Here is a 14,979-nt window from a genome sequence, read left to right on the forward strand (position 1 = left end):
GTTTGTGAATAGAATCTGATGCAGATGGAGGAGAAATTCCCTCATTTTTACTTCCCATGTGCTTGTTTGAACTGGAATATTGGTCTCCTCTGGCCCTTTTTCTGAGAGTTACATTATCAGCTCTCCACGTTCTGAGACTAGACACTAGTCAGAATCAGACAAGAATTACATCACGGGTTTTCCTGAGTCTTCAGCTTGTGACAGTAGATCATGGGTCTTCTCAACATATTTAGTTATGGAAACCAATGACATTTGGGTTGTGTTCCTCTGGGGAATCTTGACTAATACATGGAGATTGTTTGTCTCTCCTTTAGAGTAATTGAATAAAGCTGTAACTCATTTAAAGTCCTGAGTAGCAAAGGGCTATGAAGAAAGTGTCACGTTGTTTGACTGGGACAAGGGCTGGGTGAGGATAAGGAGGAGCTGTGGGATCCTGTGGTCCTGGCTGCACAGGGAGCGCATGTGGGAATCCTGTAAATGTGCAGCTGTTGTGCCTCAGGAAATCTGTAAGTCACTCATATTGAGGGACCAGAGTAAGCAAGTGCAAACAACTGTGTCTTTGTGCATGTTCGTCTAGTTTCCCTATGACAACCCAGTTGCTAATTCAGAGAGTTAATAGGTAAACACAGAATCATATAACCAGGGAGGCTCCCTGGGGAAACTGCTGTGTGGAGAGGAAGCCCCAGACCCTGACAGGAAAACTGCCTGTAACCTCCATGTGCACCTGCGCCTGGGAACACAAAGGAGAATTGTGCATAGTGTGCGCCCCCTGGTGGTGCTGATCCCCTCCTTCAGGGAGGTTTGTGTCTGGGCTCGCAGTGATGTCCCCTCACTGTGTCTTTCGCACAGTAATATGTGGCCGTGTCCTCGGTCTTGAGGTTGTTCATCTGCAGATACAGCGTGTTCTTGGCGTTGTCTCTGGAGATGGTGAATCGGCCCTTCACGGAGTCTGCGTAGTATGTGCTACCTCCACTACCACTAATTGCTGCGACCCACTGCAGCCCCTTCCCTGGAGCCTGTCGGACCCAGTTCATGGTGTAGCCACTGAAGGTGAATCCAGAGGCCACACAGGTGAGTCTCAGGGACCCCCCCGGCTTCACCAGGTCTCCCCCAGACTCCACCAGCTGCACGTCACACTGGACACCTGCAGACACCAGACATGTTGGTCAGGAGACTGTCACACATGAACTGGTTCTCACTCATACGCACTCACAGACTCAGTGTCCCTCGTTCACCGTGAATTACCTTTTAAAAGAGCAACCAGGAACACCCAGCCCAGCACAAACTCCATGGTGAGGTGTGTGTGTTCTGTGCTGATCACAGAATGGGAACACCTGGGACTCCCGGGGCTGGGGCTCGTCTCCCAGCTGCACGGTCGGGCTGGGTTGGTTTTATCAGCACAGAACGGGCCCCATTTGCATGTCCTCTGACATATATATCAAGCTCCAGACTTAGGTTTGATTGTGTAAAAGTGAATGACCGGGTTAGGGACGCACTTCTACATTAGTTTGTGTGGATGGCGGTGTGACAATATGAAGAATTCTTTTTTTTTTTTTTCAGTTTTGGGTTTTTACCTTAATTAATGGAGGCTTCTGCATAACCTTTAAGAAATATTTACCTCAACAGCATGATCACACATTATTTTCTCTTAAAATATTTTAATTTTTAAAATTATTAATTAGTATTTATTTTTAGTTTTAAAAATTAACATCCAAATTAGTTATTATATAGTGCAACAATGATTTCAGGAGTAGATTCCTTAGTGCCCCTTACCAGTTTAGCCCATCCCCCCTCCCACAACCCCTCCAGTAGCCCTCTGTTCTCCATATATATGAGTCTCTTGTGCTCTGTCCCCTCCATGTTTTCATATTATTTTTGTTTCCCTTCCCTTATGTTCATCTGTTTTGTCTCTTAAAGTCCTCATATGAGTGAGGTCATATGAGTTTTGTCTTTCTCTGACTGACTCATTTCACTTCGCATAATACCCTCTAGTTCCATCCACATAGTTGCAAATGGCAAGATTTCACTCTTTTTGATTGCCGATTAATACTCCATTGTATATATTTACCCCTTCTTCTTTATCCATTCATCCATCAATGGACATTTGGCTCTTTCCATACTTTGGCTATTGTTGATAGTGCTGCTATGAACATGGGGGTGCATGTGTCCCTTTGAAACAGAACACCTGTGTCCCATGGAGAAATGCCTAGTAGTGCAATTGCTGGGTCATAGGGGAGTTCTATTTTTAGTTTTTTGAGGAATCTCCATACAGTTTTTCAGAGTGGCTGCACCAACTTGCATTGCCCCCAAAATGCAAAAGAGATCTTCTCTCTGCATCCTTGCCAACATCTGTTGTTGACTGAGTTGTTAATGTTAGCCATTCTGACAGGTGTCAAGTGGTATCTCATTAGGGATTTGATTTGCATTTCCGTGATGATGAGTGATGTGGAGAATTTTTTCATGTGTCGGTTGGCCATCAGGATGTCTTCCTTGGAGAAGTGTCTATTCATGTCTTTTTCCCATTTCTTCACTGGATTGTGTTTTGGGTGTTGAGTTTGATAAATTCTTTATAGATTTTGGATACTAACTCTTTATCTGAGATGTCATTTGCAAATATCTTCTCCCATTCTGTCAGTTGAATTTTAGTTTTGCTGATTGTTGCCTTCACTATGCAGAAACTTTTGATTTTGATGAGGTCCCAGTAGTTCATTTTTGCTTTTTTTCCCCTTGCCTCTGGGGACGTGTTGAGTAGGAAGTTGCTGCGGCCAAGATCAAAGATGTTTTTGCCTGCTTTCTGCTCGAGGATTTTGATGGCTTCCTGACTTACATTGAGGTCTTTCATCCATTTTGAGTTATTTTTGTGTATGGTGTAAGAAAGTGGTCCTGGTTCATTCTTCTGCATGTCGCCGTTCAGTTTTCCCAGCACCACTTGCTGAAGACAGTGTCTTTATTCCATTGGATAATCTTTCCTGCTTTGTCAAAGATTAGTTGGCCATATATTTGTGGTTCCATGTCTGGATTTTGTATTCTGTTCCATTGATCTGAGTGTCTGTTCTTGTTTTTTTTTTAATATTTTTTGGCATTTATAAATTACTTTTCAGAGACAGAGACAGAGCATGAGCGGGGGAATGTCAGAGAGAGAGGAAGACACAGAATTCCAAGCAGGCTTCAGGCTCTGAGCTGTCAGCACACAGCTTGATGTGGGATCTAACTCACGAACTGCCAGATCGTGACCTGAGTCAAAGTCAGATGCTTAACAGACTGATCCACTCAGATGCCCCTGAGTGTCTGTTCTTGTGCCAGTACCATACTGTCTTGATGATTACAGCTTTGAAGTATAGCTTGAAGTCTGGGATTGTGATGCCTCCTGCTTTGGTTTTCTTTTTCAAGATTTCTTTGTCTATTCGGCGGCTTTTCTGGTTCTATACAAATTTTAGGATTATTTTTTCTAGCTCTGTGAAGAATGCTGGTATCACTTTGATCGGGATTGCATTGAATATGTAGGTTACTTTGGGTACTATCAGCATTTTAGCAATATTTGTTCTTCCTATTCAGGAGCGTGGAATCTTTCCCCATATTTTGTCTTCTTCACTTTCTTTCATAAGCTTTCTATAGTTTTCAGTATAAAGATTTTTCACCTCTTTGGTTAGATTTATTCCTGGGTATTTTATGGTTTTTGGTGCTACTGTAAATGGGATAGATTCCTTGATTTCTATTTCTGTTGCTTCATTGTTGGTGTATAGGAATGCAACCGATATCTCTGTGTTTGTTTTATATCCTGCCACTTTGCTGAATTCATGAATCAATTCTAGCAGTTTTTTGGTGAGGTCTTTTGGGTTTTCCATATAGAGTATCATGTCATCTGTGAAGAGTGAAAGTTTGACCGTCTCCTGGCAATATGGATGCCTTTTATTTCTTTGTGTTGTCTGAGTGCAGAGGGTAAGACTTCCAATACTATGTTGAATAACAGTGGTGAGAGTGGATATCCCTGTCTTGTTCCTGACCTTAGGGAGAAAGCTCTCAGTTTTTCCCCATTGAGGATGATATTAGCATTGGGTCGTTCATAGATGGCTTTTATGATCTCGAGGTATGGTCCTTCTATCCCTACTTTCTTGAGGGTTTTTATCAAGAAAGGATGTTGTATTTTGTCAAATGCTTTCTCTGCACCTATGGAGAGGATCATATGTTTCCTGTCCTTTCTTTTATCGATGTGATGAATCACGTGAATTGTTTTACAGATATTGAGCCAGCCCTGCATCCCAGGTATAAATCCCGCTTGGTTGTGGTGAATAATTTTTTAATGTATTATTGTTTCTGGTTGGATAATATCTTGTTGAGGATTTTTGCATCCATGTTCATCAGGGAAATTGGTGTATAGTTCTCTTTTTAAGTGTTGTCTGTGTCTGTTTTTGGTATCAAGGTAATGCTGGCTTCATAGAAAGAGTTTGGAAGTTTTCCTTCCATTTCTAATTTTTTGAACAGTTTCAAGAGACTAGGTGTTAACTCTCCCTTAAATGCTTGGTAGAATTCCCCTGGAAAGCCATCTGGTTCTGGACTGTTGTCTTTTGGCAGATTTTTGATTACTAATTCGATTTCCTTACCTGTTAAGGGTCGGTTCAAATTTTCTATTTCTTCCTGTTTCAGTTTTGGTAGTGTATATGTTTCTAGGAATTTGTCCATTTCTTCCAGATTGCCCATTTTATTGGCGTATAATTGCTCCTAACATTCTCTTATTACTGTTTTTATTTCTGTTGTGTTGGTTGTGATCTCTCCTCTGTCATTCTTGATTTTATTTATTTGGGTCCTTTCCTTTTTCTTTTTGATCAAACTGGATAGTGGTTTATCAATTTTGTTAATTCTTTCAAAGAACCAGCTTTTAGTTTCATTGATGTGTTCTACTGTGTTTTGGTTTCGATAGCACTAATTTCTGCTCTAATCTTTAGTATTTCCTGCCTTCTGCTGGTTTTGGGTTTTATTTGCTGTTCCTTTTCCAGCTCTTTAGTCATAAGGTTAGGTTGTGTATCTGAGATCTTTCTTCCTTCTTTAGGAAGGCCTGGATTGCTATATACTTTCCTCTTATGACCGCCTTTGTTGCATCCTAGAGGTTTGTGTTGTGGTGTTTTCATTTTCATTGACTTCCATATACTTTTTAATTTCTTCTTTAACTGCTTGGTTAGCCCATTCATTCTTTGGTAGTTTCTTCAGTCTCTAATTATTTGTTACATTTCCAAATTTTTTCTTGGGGTTGATTTTGAGTTCATGACATTGTGGCCAGAAAATATGCATGGTATGATCTCGATCTTTGTGTACTTACTTAGGGCTGAACTGTGTCCCAGTGTATGGTCTATTCTGTAGAAATTTCCATGTGCACTGGAGAAGAGTGCATATTGTGTTGCTTTAGGATGAAATGTTCTGAATGTATTTGTTAAGTACTTCTGGTCCAGTGTGTCATTCAAAGCCATTGTTTTCTTGTTGATTTTTTGATCAGCTGATCTGTTTATTGTTGTAAATGGGGTGTTGAAGTCTCCTATTATTATGATATTCTTATCGATGAGTTTCTTTATGTTTGTGATTGATTTCTATATTTGGGTGCTCTCACAATTGGCGCATAAATGTTTACAATTGTTAGGTCTTCTTGGTGGATAGACCCTTTGATTATGAATGATATAATGCCATTCTGCATCTCGTGATGCAGTCTTTATTTTAAAGTCTAGATTGATATCAATATGGCTACTCCGGCTTTCTTTTGTTGAACATTAGCATGATAGATGGTTCTCCTTCCCCTTATTTTCAATCTGGAGGCGTCTTTAGGTCTAAAGTGGGTCTCTTGTAAAAAGCATATAGATGGATCTTGTTTTCTTCTCCATTCTGTTACCCTATGTCTTTTGATTGGGGCATTGAGTCCATTGACGTTTAGAGTGAGTACTGAAAGATAGGAGTTTATTGCTATTATGATGCTTGTAGAGTTGGAGTTTATGGTGGTGTTCTTTGGTCTTTCTAACCTTTGTTGATTTTGGTATTTATTTATTTATACAGATATATTTTCATCTTTTCTCCCCTCAGAGATTCCCACTTAAAATTTCTTGCAGGGCTGGTTTAGTGGTCACAAACCCATTAAATTTTTGTTTACGGGAATCTTTTTATCTCACCTTCTATTTTGAATGACAGCCTTGCTGGATACAGAATTCTTGGCTGCATATTTTTCTGATTTAGCACACTGAATACATCCCGCCACTCCTTTGTGGCCTGCCAAGTTTCTGTGGATAGGTCTGCTAAACCTGATCTGTCTTCCCTTGTAAGTTATGGACTTTCCCTGTTGGTTTTATGATTCTCTCCTTGCCTGAGTACTTTGTCAGTTTGACTATGATGTGCCTTGTTGATGGTCGGTTTTGGTTGAATCTAATGGGAGTCCTCCGTGCTTCCTGGATTTTGATGTCTGTGTCTTTGCCCAAGTTAGGAAAGATTTCCGCTATGATTTGCTCACATAACCCTTCCACCCCTATTTCTCTCTTCCACTTCTGGGACCCCTATGATTCTCATGGTTTTCCTTTTTAATGAGTCACTGATTTCTGTAATTCTTAAATCTTGCTCTTTTGCCTTAATCTCCTCTTTTTTTATGTTTCATTATTCTCTATAAGGTTGTCCTCTATAACACTGATTCTCTGTTCTGCCTCATCCATCCGTGCCAACGCTGCATCCATCTGTGATTGCAGCTTAGGTATAGCATTTTAAATTTCATTCTGTCTATTTTTGACTTCTTTTATCTCTGCAGAAAATGATTTTAATCTATTTTTGACTGCAGCTAGTATTCTTATTATTGTGATTCTAAATTCGGGTTCAGACATCTTGCTTGTCTCTGTGTTGGTTAAATCCCTGGCTGTCGTTTCTTCGTGGTCTTTCTTTTGGGGTGAATTCCTTCGTTTTGTCATTTTGAAGGGAGAAAAGGAATTAATGAGGTCACAAAATTGAAATTAAAAGATAAAATTACAGAAATATTAAAATTAAAAATTAAACACACACACACAAATTGAACGGAATATGCTAGATCCTAGGTGTGTTTTGTTCTGGGTGTTGAAAGTGGATTGACAGATTAGAGAAAAAAATGGGAGGGGGAGAAAAAAAAGGAAATAATTTGAGAATTTGAAAAAATGAATACAATGAAGTAGACTAAAATGAGAGGATGGGAGTAAAATAGAGTTTGAAAAAATATACAGAAAAGTAAAGAATATAGTAGAAAAAATAAAGAACAATATTTTTAATAAAAATTAAAATAAATGTGATTTTTTTCTTTTTCTGTATTCTAGAAAAAAGAGAGGAAACAAAAAAGAGAAAAAAGACACAAAAAGGAAAAAAAAAGGAAATTATTTGAAAATTCAAAAAGTGAATACACCGTCGTAGACTAAAATAAAATGATGGAAGTAAAATAGAATTTGAAAAAAATTTACATAAAAGCAATCAATGTAGTAAAAAAATTAAAGAAAAATATTGTTAATAGAAATTGAAAGTAAAATGAAGTTTTTCTCATTCTGCATTCAAGAAAAACTACAGAAACGAAGAAGAGAAAAAAAAGAAAGAAAAAATAAAAGGGAAACTGGAAGTTTGAAAACGGGAATACACTGAAGTAGAGTAAAAAAAATGTTGGAAGTAAAATAGAATTTGAAAAAAAAGTACAGAAATGTAAAAAAATATAGTAATAAAAATTAAAGAAAAATATTTTTAATAATATTTGATAAGAAAAATAATTTTTTCTGTTTCTGCCTTGAAGATAAAGAAAAGAAGTGTAAAAGAGAAAAAGAAAAAAAAGAAAGACAATTGACTAGGTGAACCTGCTAACAGATTGAAGTAGGACTGAAATTACTTTGTTATCCCCTAGATGTCAGTCTATGTAGCTCTTTATAGTCTATAAAGTAAGCGGCAGTGAGACTTGTGTTCCTGAAGAGCCCTGTTGGCCCAGTTGGGTGGGGCTCAGTGTAATGGCTCCGCTCTCCACTAGATGGCGATTTTAGGCTCCTGGGGTGGATTGTTGTGGTGCTTTTAGGTGCGAATTCACATGCCGGGAGAGGTGAAAATGGCACCACCCAGCTACCCAGTCTGTTCTCCTGGATCAGCAATTGCGCACCCATCCTCTGTCTTCAGCCCTTGTCCACTCCCTGCTCCTTCACTCTCCGTGACCAGGCCCGAGGCCGCACCTCTGTCCCAAGTTTTGTCACAGACGCGGCTGTTTTCCCCGGACCCTTACATCCAAAGGACCACAGCTTTGACCTGTTCTGCCCCTCTGTGGGAGGGTCTCACCAAGCAATGGCCCAATGAGCAATGGCCGAATATCAGCAGCACCTAGGAATGCTTGCTGGACCCTGTTGTTGTCGGTGCCCCGAGACTTTGGCCAGGTACCAGCCCGCCCCAGAAAGAGTTCGCGAGAGAGTGTAGCAGCAGCGTTTCATGGATTATGGAAAATCACAACACACGTCTGGCACCAGGCTTCACCCTAAACGACCTTGTTCCAGCACCAGCGAATGTGGCCGTTTTCCGGGGTCTGCTGGGACCAGAGGGCTTTGGCAGTCTCCTCCAAATGTCCTTCCAGCAGTGCAACTGCCTCTCCCTGTGTGGCCTGAGAACATCCCGGACCCCACTCTGTTCCTGGGATTCTCCCTTCCCACCAGAGCACCTCCAGGTATCGAGCTGTGGAGTTGCAGCCTTTGCACTCCCCTTGTTTACAGTCTTAGTGGAATTTACATACTCTCCTTTCTCCTTTCTCCCTTTTTAGTTTAGTCCCTGTGGCTGTTTCCAATTTTCCACTTTCTCTCCAGCTGCTTTTGGGGAGGGGTGCTTTTCCTTTATTCTCCCCCACTCCCCAGTCTCTGTCCTCTCTCCGCCTGCAAAAGCACCTCCCTTCCTGCAGCTTCATGCTCCCCAAGGTCCCCTCTCCACGCCACGTACTGTTGAATTCTGTGGTTCAGGTTGTGCAGATTGTTGTGTTAATCCTCAATCAGTTTTCTAGGTGTGTAGGATGGTTTAGTGTTGGTCTGGCTGTATTTCATGGACGCGAGACACACAAAAATCTTCCACGTTGTTCCGCCATCTTGTCTCCTCCCCCATTGACTGCCTGATTTTCAATTGAACATGAGAGGATATTATGCCACTCCCTTCTTTCCTGCAGGTTTCTGTGGACACTTCTGCCATAATCTTTTTTTATCTTCCCGTATTCGTTCGCAAACTCTTCTGACTTCATGCTTATAGGGTTTTTTTAATCTGTGTATTTTGTGAATTTTACTATGTTATGTCTCAGAGTTGGCCTGCTTTTTTTTTTTTAACTTTAATGGGAATTCTCTGTGGCTCATAGATGTGGACGTCTGTTTCCTTCACCATTTAGTGGAAATTTTCCACTCCAATGCGCTCAGACAAAACTTCTCCCCTTTTTTTCTCCCTCTCTTCTTCTTCTGGGACTCCTTTGAAAAGAATTTTATTACACTTTATGGAGTTGCTGATTCCCTAAGTATACGTTTGTGATGCAATATTTTAATTTTCCTCTTCTTTCCTGCTTCATTTCTCACAAAATTTTATCTTCCATGGCACTTACTCATTCGTCTGCTTCTTTCTGCCATGAGTTCATTATATCCAATCAGGTTCACATCTTGGTTACAGCATTTTAAAAGTTTCAGCCTGACCTGGTTTTAGGTCTTTTCCATCTGTACTCAGGGTATCCTCATGTCTTCTAGGCTTTCTCAAGCACAGGTAGTATCCTTATGATAGTTTTTAAAAGTTCTGTTTCCTTATGATAGGTATTAAATTCTGTTTGAGTCTTATTATTTATATGTGTTTCAATTATATCCCTGGCAATGTCCTTTTATGGTTTTTTCTTTTGGCATGAATTCCTCTATCACTCTGTATGTCCATGTCTCCTCTTTCTTAAGTGTTTTAGGAAAATCCTGTTATGTTTTCTGCTTCTAGAGTAGTGTCTTTTTTGAGAAATGTTTACATACTGTTAACAACCTGACATTCTGGAAGCATTTCTTGCATGTGCTGTGTGCACTGTGCTGTCTTGTATTGGCTGCTCTGTCCCTCAGGTCAGTCCTCTGCAGAGATCTCCTTGCCTCCAGGGGAGATTTTTTCAACTTTGTCCATAGTGTTGTGAGTTTTAACTAGGTGAGTTTGGTCTCCTTATTAAAAGAGGCTAATTCCTATTTCCCCTAGAGGTGAAGCTATGCCTCACTCTATGGTCAGTAGACTTGGTGCCTGTGGGGGTATATGGTGGTCTTTGGAGGGAGGGGTGCAATGGTGATCTGGGTTGTAGGCACTCTTTCCCTAGTAAGGAAGCACCTGAGGAAGGAAAGGTGGGTATGTCTTGGTGTCAGTGGCTCAGTATCTACTGGGGGGTGTTGGGCTGCTCACTGAATTCTGTCCATGATAATTGGTGGGAGGAAATATTGGCATCAACTCCTTCTCTAGTCCCTGCAGTTGGAGTTTCCAGCCACCCCTGTTCAGGAAGCCCTCACATAGAGAGAACAATCTGTACTCATGGGTCCCAGACTTCCTTCAGAACCCGGCCTTCACCCTGCCTTTGTCCAATCCATTGGCACACCTGGCAGCTTAGGGCTCTTATGTTTTATCTCAGGAGCTCTAGCTGGGTTTGAATACACCAAATTGTTGAACTCAATGTGACAGGGACCCCACTGATCCTCTGGGACAGTGTGTTGCTGGGATGTGGTTGGAGCTGGTTATCCCAGAAGGGCAGTTGCATGAACACTAGGAGTTTGGAGTTCATGGTGAGGAAGAACAAGAAGGGAGCGTTCAGTTAGCTGCTCTCGGCAGAGGCTCCTATGCTAATGACCAGGGCAGTGCAATGGTGCCTGTCAGCTCTCCTGCCCCATGAGAGGCAATGCCCTGTCTCCCAAATGCACTCCAAGAAGGTAACTGTCCCACCCGATATGACCCAGGGGATCCTCAAACCGCAGCAGTCCCTATGGGCCTCGGGGCTCCTTCTCCACAGGAGCACTGCTATGCCCACCAGGGTCCACCCCAGTGATGGCATGGACTTCTAAATCTTCAGTTTTTGAACTCAACATTTACAGCATGTTGACTTGTCATGATTACTTTTATGTGTCATCTTGACTGCGTTATGGGAGTGTCCAGATTCACAACTGTTTCTGTGTATGTCTGTGATGAGTTTCCAGAAGAGATTGGCATTTCCATCCATGGTTTCTTTCTGCCTGGGCATCACCCATTCCATCACAGTTCTGAGTAGAATCCGACGCAGAGGGAGGAAGAATTCCCTCATTTTTACTTCCCATGTGCTTGTTTGAACTGGAACATTGGTCTCCTCCTGCCCTTGTTCTTAGAGTTACATCATAGGCTCTGCAGGTTCTGAGACTAGACACTAGTTCAGAATCAGGCGAGAATTATACCACTGGTTTTCCTGGCTTTCCAACTTGTGACAGTAGATCATGGGACTTCTCAGCATATTTTGTCATGGAAACCAATGTGCTTTGGCTTCTGTTGCTTGAGGGAATCCTGACTAATACATGCAGATGATTTATCTCTTGTTTAGAGGAATTGAATAAAGTTGTAGCTCATTTAAAGTCCTGAGTAGCAAAGTGCCATGAAGGAAGTGTCACGTTGTTTGATTGGGACACGGGCTGGGTGAAGATAATGGGGAGCTGTGGGAGCTTGTGGTCCTGGCTGCACAGGGAGTGCATCTGGGACTCATGTAAATGTTCAGCTATTGTGCCTCAGGAAATCTGTAATTCACTCATGTTGAGGGACAGGAGAAAGCAATGCAAACAACTGTGTCTTTGTGCATGTTAGGGTAGTTTTCCTAGGAAAACAATGATCTAATTCACACAGGTAATAGGTAAACACAGAATCCTGTGTCCATAGAGGCTCCCTGGAGAAACTGCTGTGTGGAGAGGAAGCCCCAGACCTTGAGTGGAAACCTGCCTGTAACCTCCATCTTCACCTGCTCCTGGCAACACAAAGCAGAATTGTGCATAGTGTGCGCCCCCCGGTGGTGCTGATCGCCTCCTGCAGGGAGGTTTGTGTCTGGGCTCCCAGCGAGGTCCCCTCACTCTGTCTCTTGCACAGTAATATGTGGCCTTGTCCTCGGCCTGCAGGTTGTTCATTTGCAGATACAGCGTGTTCTTGGAGTTGTCTCTGGAGATGGGGAGTCGGCCCTTTACCGAGTCTGCGTAGTACGTGCTACTTCCATCATCATAAATACATGTGAGCCACTACACCCCTTTCCTGGAACCTGGCAAACCCAGCTCATTCCATATCTGCTGAAGGTGAATCCAGAGGCCACACAGGAGAGTCTCAGGGACCCCCCAGGCTGCACCAGGTCTCGTCCAGACTCCACCAGCTGCACCTCACACTGGACACCTGCAGACACAAGACATGTTGGTCAGGAAACTGTCACACATCCACTGTCTCACTCATATCCACTCACAGACTCAGTGTCTCCCATTCACCATGAATTACCTTTTATTTATTTATTTTTTTTTATTTTTTATTTTTTTTTAAACTCTCCTTGATCTTTTACCATTTCTTCAACGTTTTATTTTTTATTTTTGGGACAGAGAGAGACAGAGCATGAACGGGGGAGGGACAGAGAGAGAGGGAGACACAGAATCGGAAACAGGCTCAGGCTCCGAGCCGTCAGCCCAGAGCCCGACACGGGGCTCGAACTCACAGACCGTGAGATCGTGACCTGGCTGAAGTCGGACGCTTAACCGACTGCGCCACCCAGGCGCCCCAATGAATTACCTTTTAAAAGGGCAACCAGGAACACCCAGCCCAGCACAAACTCCATGGTGAGGTGTGTGTGTTCTGTGCTGATCACAGAATGGGAACACCTGGGACTCCCGGGGCTGGGGCTCCTCTCCCAGCTGCAGAGTCTGGGATGGGCTGGTTTTATCAGCACAGAGAGGACCCCATTTGCATGTGCTCTGACATATATATCAAGCTCCAGTCTTAGATTTGATTCTTTAAAAGTGAACTACAGGGTTAGGGACGCACTTGTAGTTTAGTTTGTGTAGATGGTGCTGTGACAATTTGAATAATTGTATTCAGTGAGTACAGGTGTATTTGCAGTCCTGTGTGCATTTTTACAGGTCTTTCATCAACATAGATCATTTTCACTCTACAAGTATTTTACATACTTTTTGAAATTTAACCCAAAATACTTTATTCTGTCATTTTCACTTGTATAATTTTGTTATTTATTTTGCATGTATTTTCATGCTGGTGTGTAGAATCACAGGTGGTTTGTTTTTATTTATTTTCTTTGTTCATTTTGCATCCTGCTCTTTTCCTCATTTAAAAAAACTGGTTCTAATATTTTTTGTGGTATCTCTAGGGTTTTGTTATGTTTAAGATCAATGTCACCTGCAAACATGTAATTTTCCTTCCTCCTTACTGATTTAAATGTCTTTTATTTTTTTTATTCCCTATTTTTTTCTGGTTATGTCTTCCAATGGTAGGAGAAGAAAGCTTTTCCCTTCTTTTCTTCTGGGATTTAGCCAGTGTAAGGATTCAATTGACATAAGACATATCTACAGGAGAGAATAAATTTCATTTTGTAAGTGCATGGCCTTCCTAATGACATGACACCCAGAGAAAGGACAAAGCAACTGGCACTTGTGTCTTTCAGACAAAAAAAACATTGGGTTTGGCAAGAGTTAAGTTTGGGGTCACCAAGTAAGTAGGTTTGTTTGCATAGCCTTCTTGTCCCTGTATTCTTTATTCTGGTTGTAACGATGGTTCTTCCCTCTTGGTACATGGGAGGGAGATTTATATCCTGCTGACAAGGGACAATGGAGAGTCTGAGTGTACTTGGACTCTTTCTCAAGTGACTTTCACCCAAATAAGCAGTGTGACAAGATGACATAGTTTGAGGTGCCATATGTATTCTTCACGTTACATGGGGAACACTTATGTTAGGGGTGACCATCATTGCCTGGCTCCTGATTTGACAGGAAAGCCTTCAGCATTTTACCGTTCAATATGCTGTCAGGTGTGGGCTTTTCATAGTGGCCATGATCATGTGGAGGTAATTTCCTTCAGTCCCTTTTTAATTGGGTTCTTTTTAAATGATGAACATGTGTTGAATTTTGTCTAATGTTTTTTTGAATCAATTAATGATGGCTTTGATTCAGTCATTCCCTCTGTTAATGGAGGACGTCACATTTATGCATCTGTGTATGTTGAAGGATCCTTGCATCCCTGGAGTGAATCCCACTGGATTATGTTGTATGATCCTCTCAATGTTCTGTTGAATTCAGTATGCTCAGATTTTGTGAAGGAATTTTGCATGTATGTTCCTTTGAGATAGTGACCTGTAGTTTCCCTTCTTGTGGTGTCTTTCTTTGGTTTTGGTGTGAAAACAATGCTGTCCTCACAAATTTCATTTGGGAGTGCTGTTTTTTTATCAGTGGTTTGTAATAGTTTGAGAAATATTGGCATTAATTCCTCTTTAAATACTTAGTAGAAGTTTTGATAAAGCCATGGACTCCTAGGCAGATTTTTTGCAGGGTGAGGTTTTAGATAGAGAAATCTTATTAATTTTTCTTTTGTTCCTTTTGTATTTTTCCATGAAGCAGTCTTGGTGGCCTGCCTTATGGCATAAAATGTGTAATTTGTTCCTGGTGATCTAATTGTTGGCCTGTAAATACCTAAGTTTTTCTTTAATGATCGTTTCCATGTCTTTAGTTCAGTTATGTCTCCTCTTTCCATTCTGATTGCATTTGTTTCAGTCTTCCCTGTTTCCCCAGGCTACCTATTTGTTTCAAATTTTACTTACTTTTCCAAATACAAATTTTTATGTAATTTATCTGTTTTCTGAATTTGTGATAGTCTCTATTTTCTGTCTGCTTTATCTTTTTATGGTATTTTTATGTTTATCTTGTTATGTCAGTAAAAATGCCAATGGGTTTTTTAAGGAACCTGAAAAATATACAATTCATATGAAAGCACACAACACATGGAAGC

General features: G+C 41.3%; 1 pseudogene and 1 gene segment (V, D, J or C); both read right to left on the reverse strand.

Annotated features, from left to right (window-relative positions):
• Positions 1–791: 791 nt before the first annotated feature.
• On the reverse strand, positions 792–1,353 carry LOC128773088 (immunoglobulin heavy variable 3-23-like). The segment is given in 2 exon segments: positions 792–1,144; positions 1,246–1,353. Coding segments are annotated over 2 exon segments (399 nt in total).
• A 10,712-nt stretch (positions 1,354–12,065) lies between these two features.
• LOC128773094 (immunoglobulin heavy variable 3-23-like) lies at positions 12,066–12,866 on the reverse strand (annotated as a pseudogene).
• Positions 12,867–14,979: the final 2,113 nt, after the last annotated feature.

Source organism: Panthera pardus, unplaced genomic scaffold (assembly GCF_024362965.1).
Source record: "Panthera pardus isolate Hobbes unplaced genomic scaffold, ASM2436296v1 HiC_scaffold_24, whole genome shotgun sequence".
Classification (NCBI taxonomy): domain Eukaryota; kingdom Metazoa; phylum Chordata; class Mammalia; order Carnivora; family Felidae; genus Panthera; species Panthera pardus.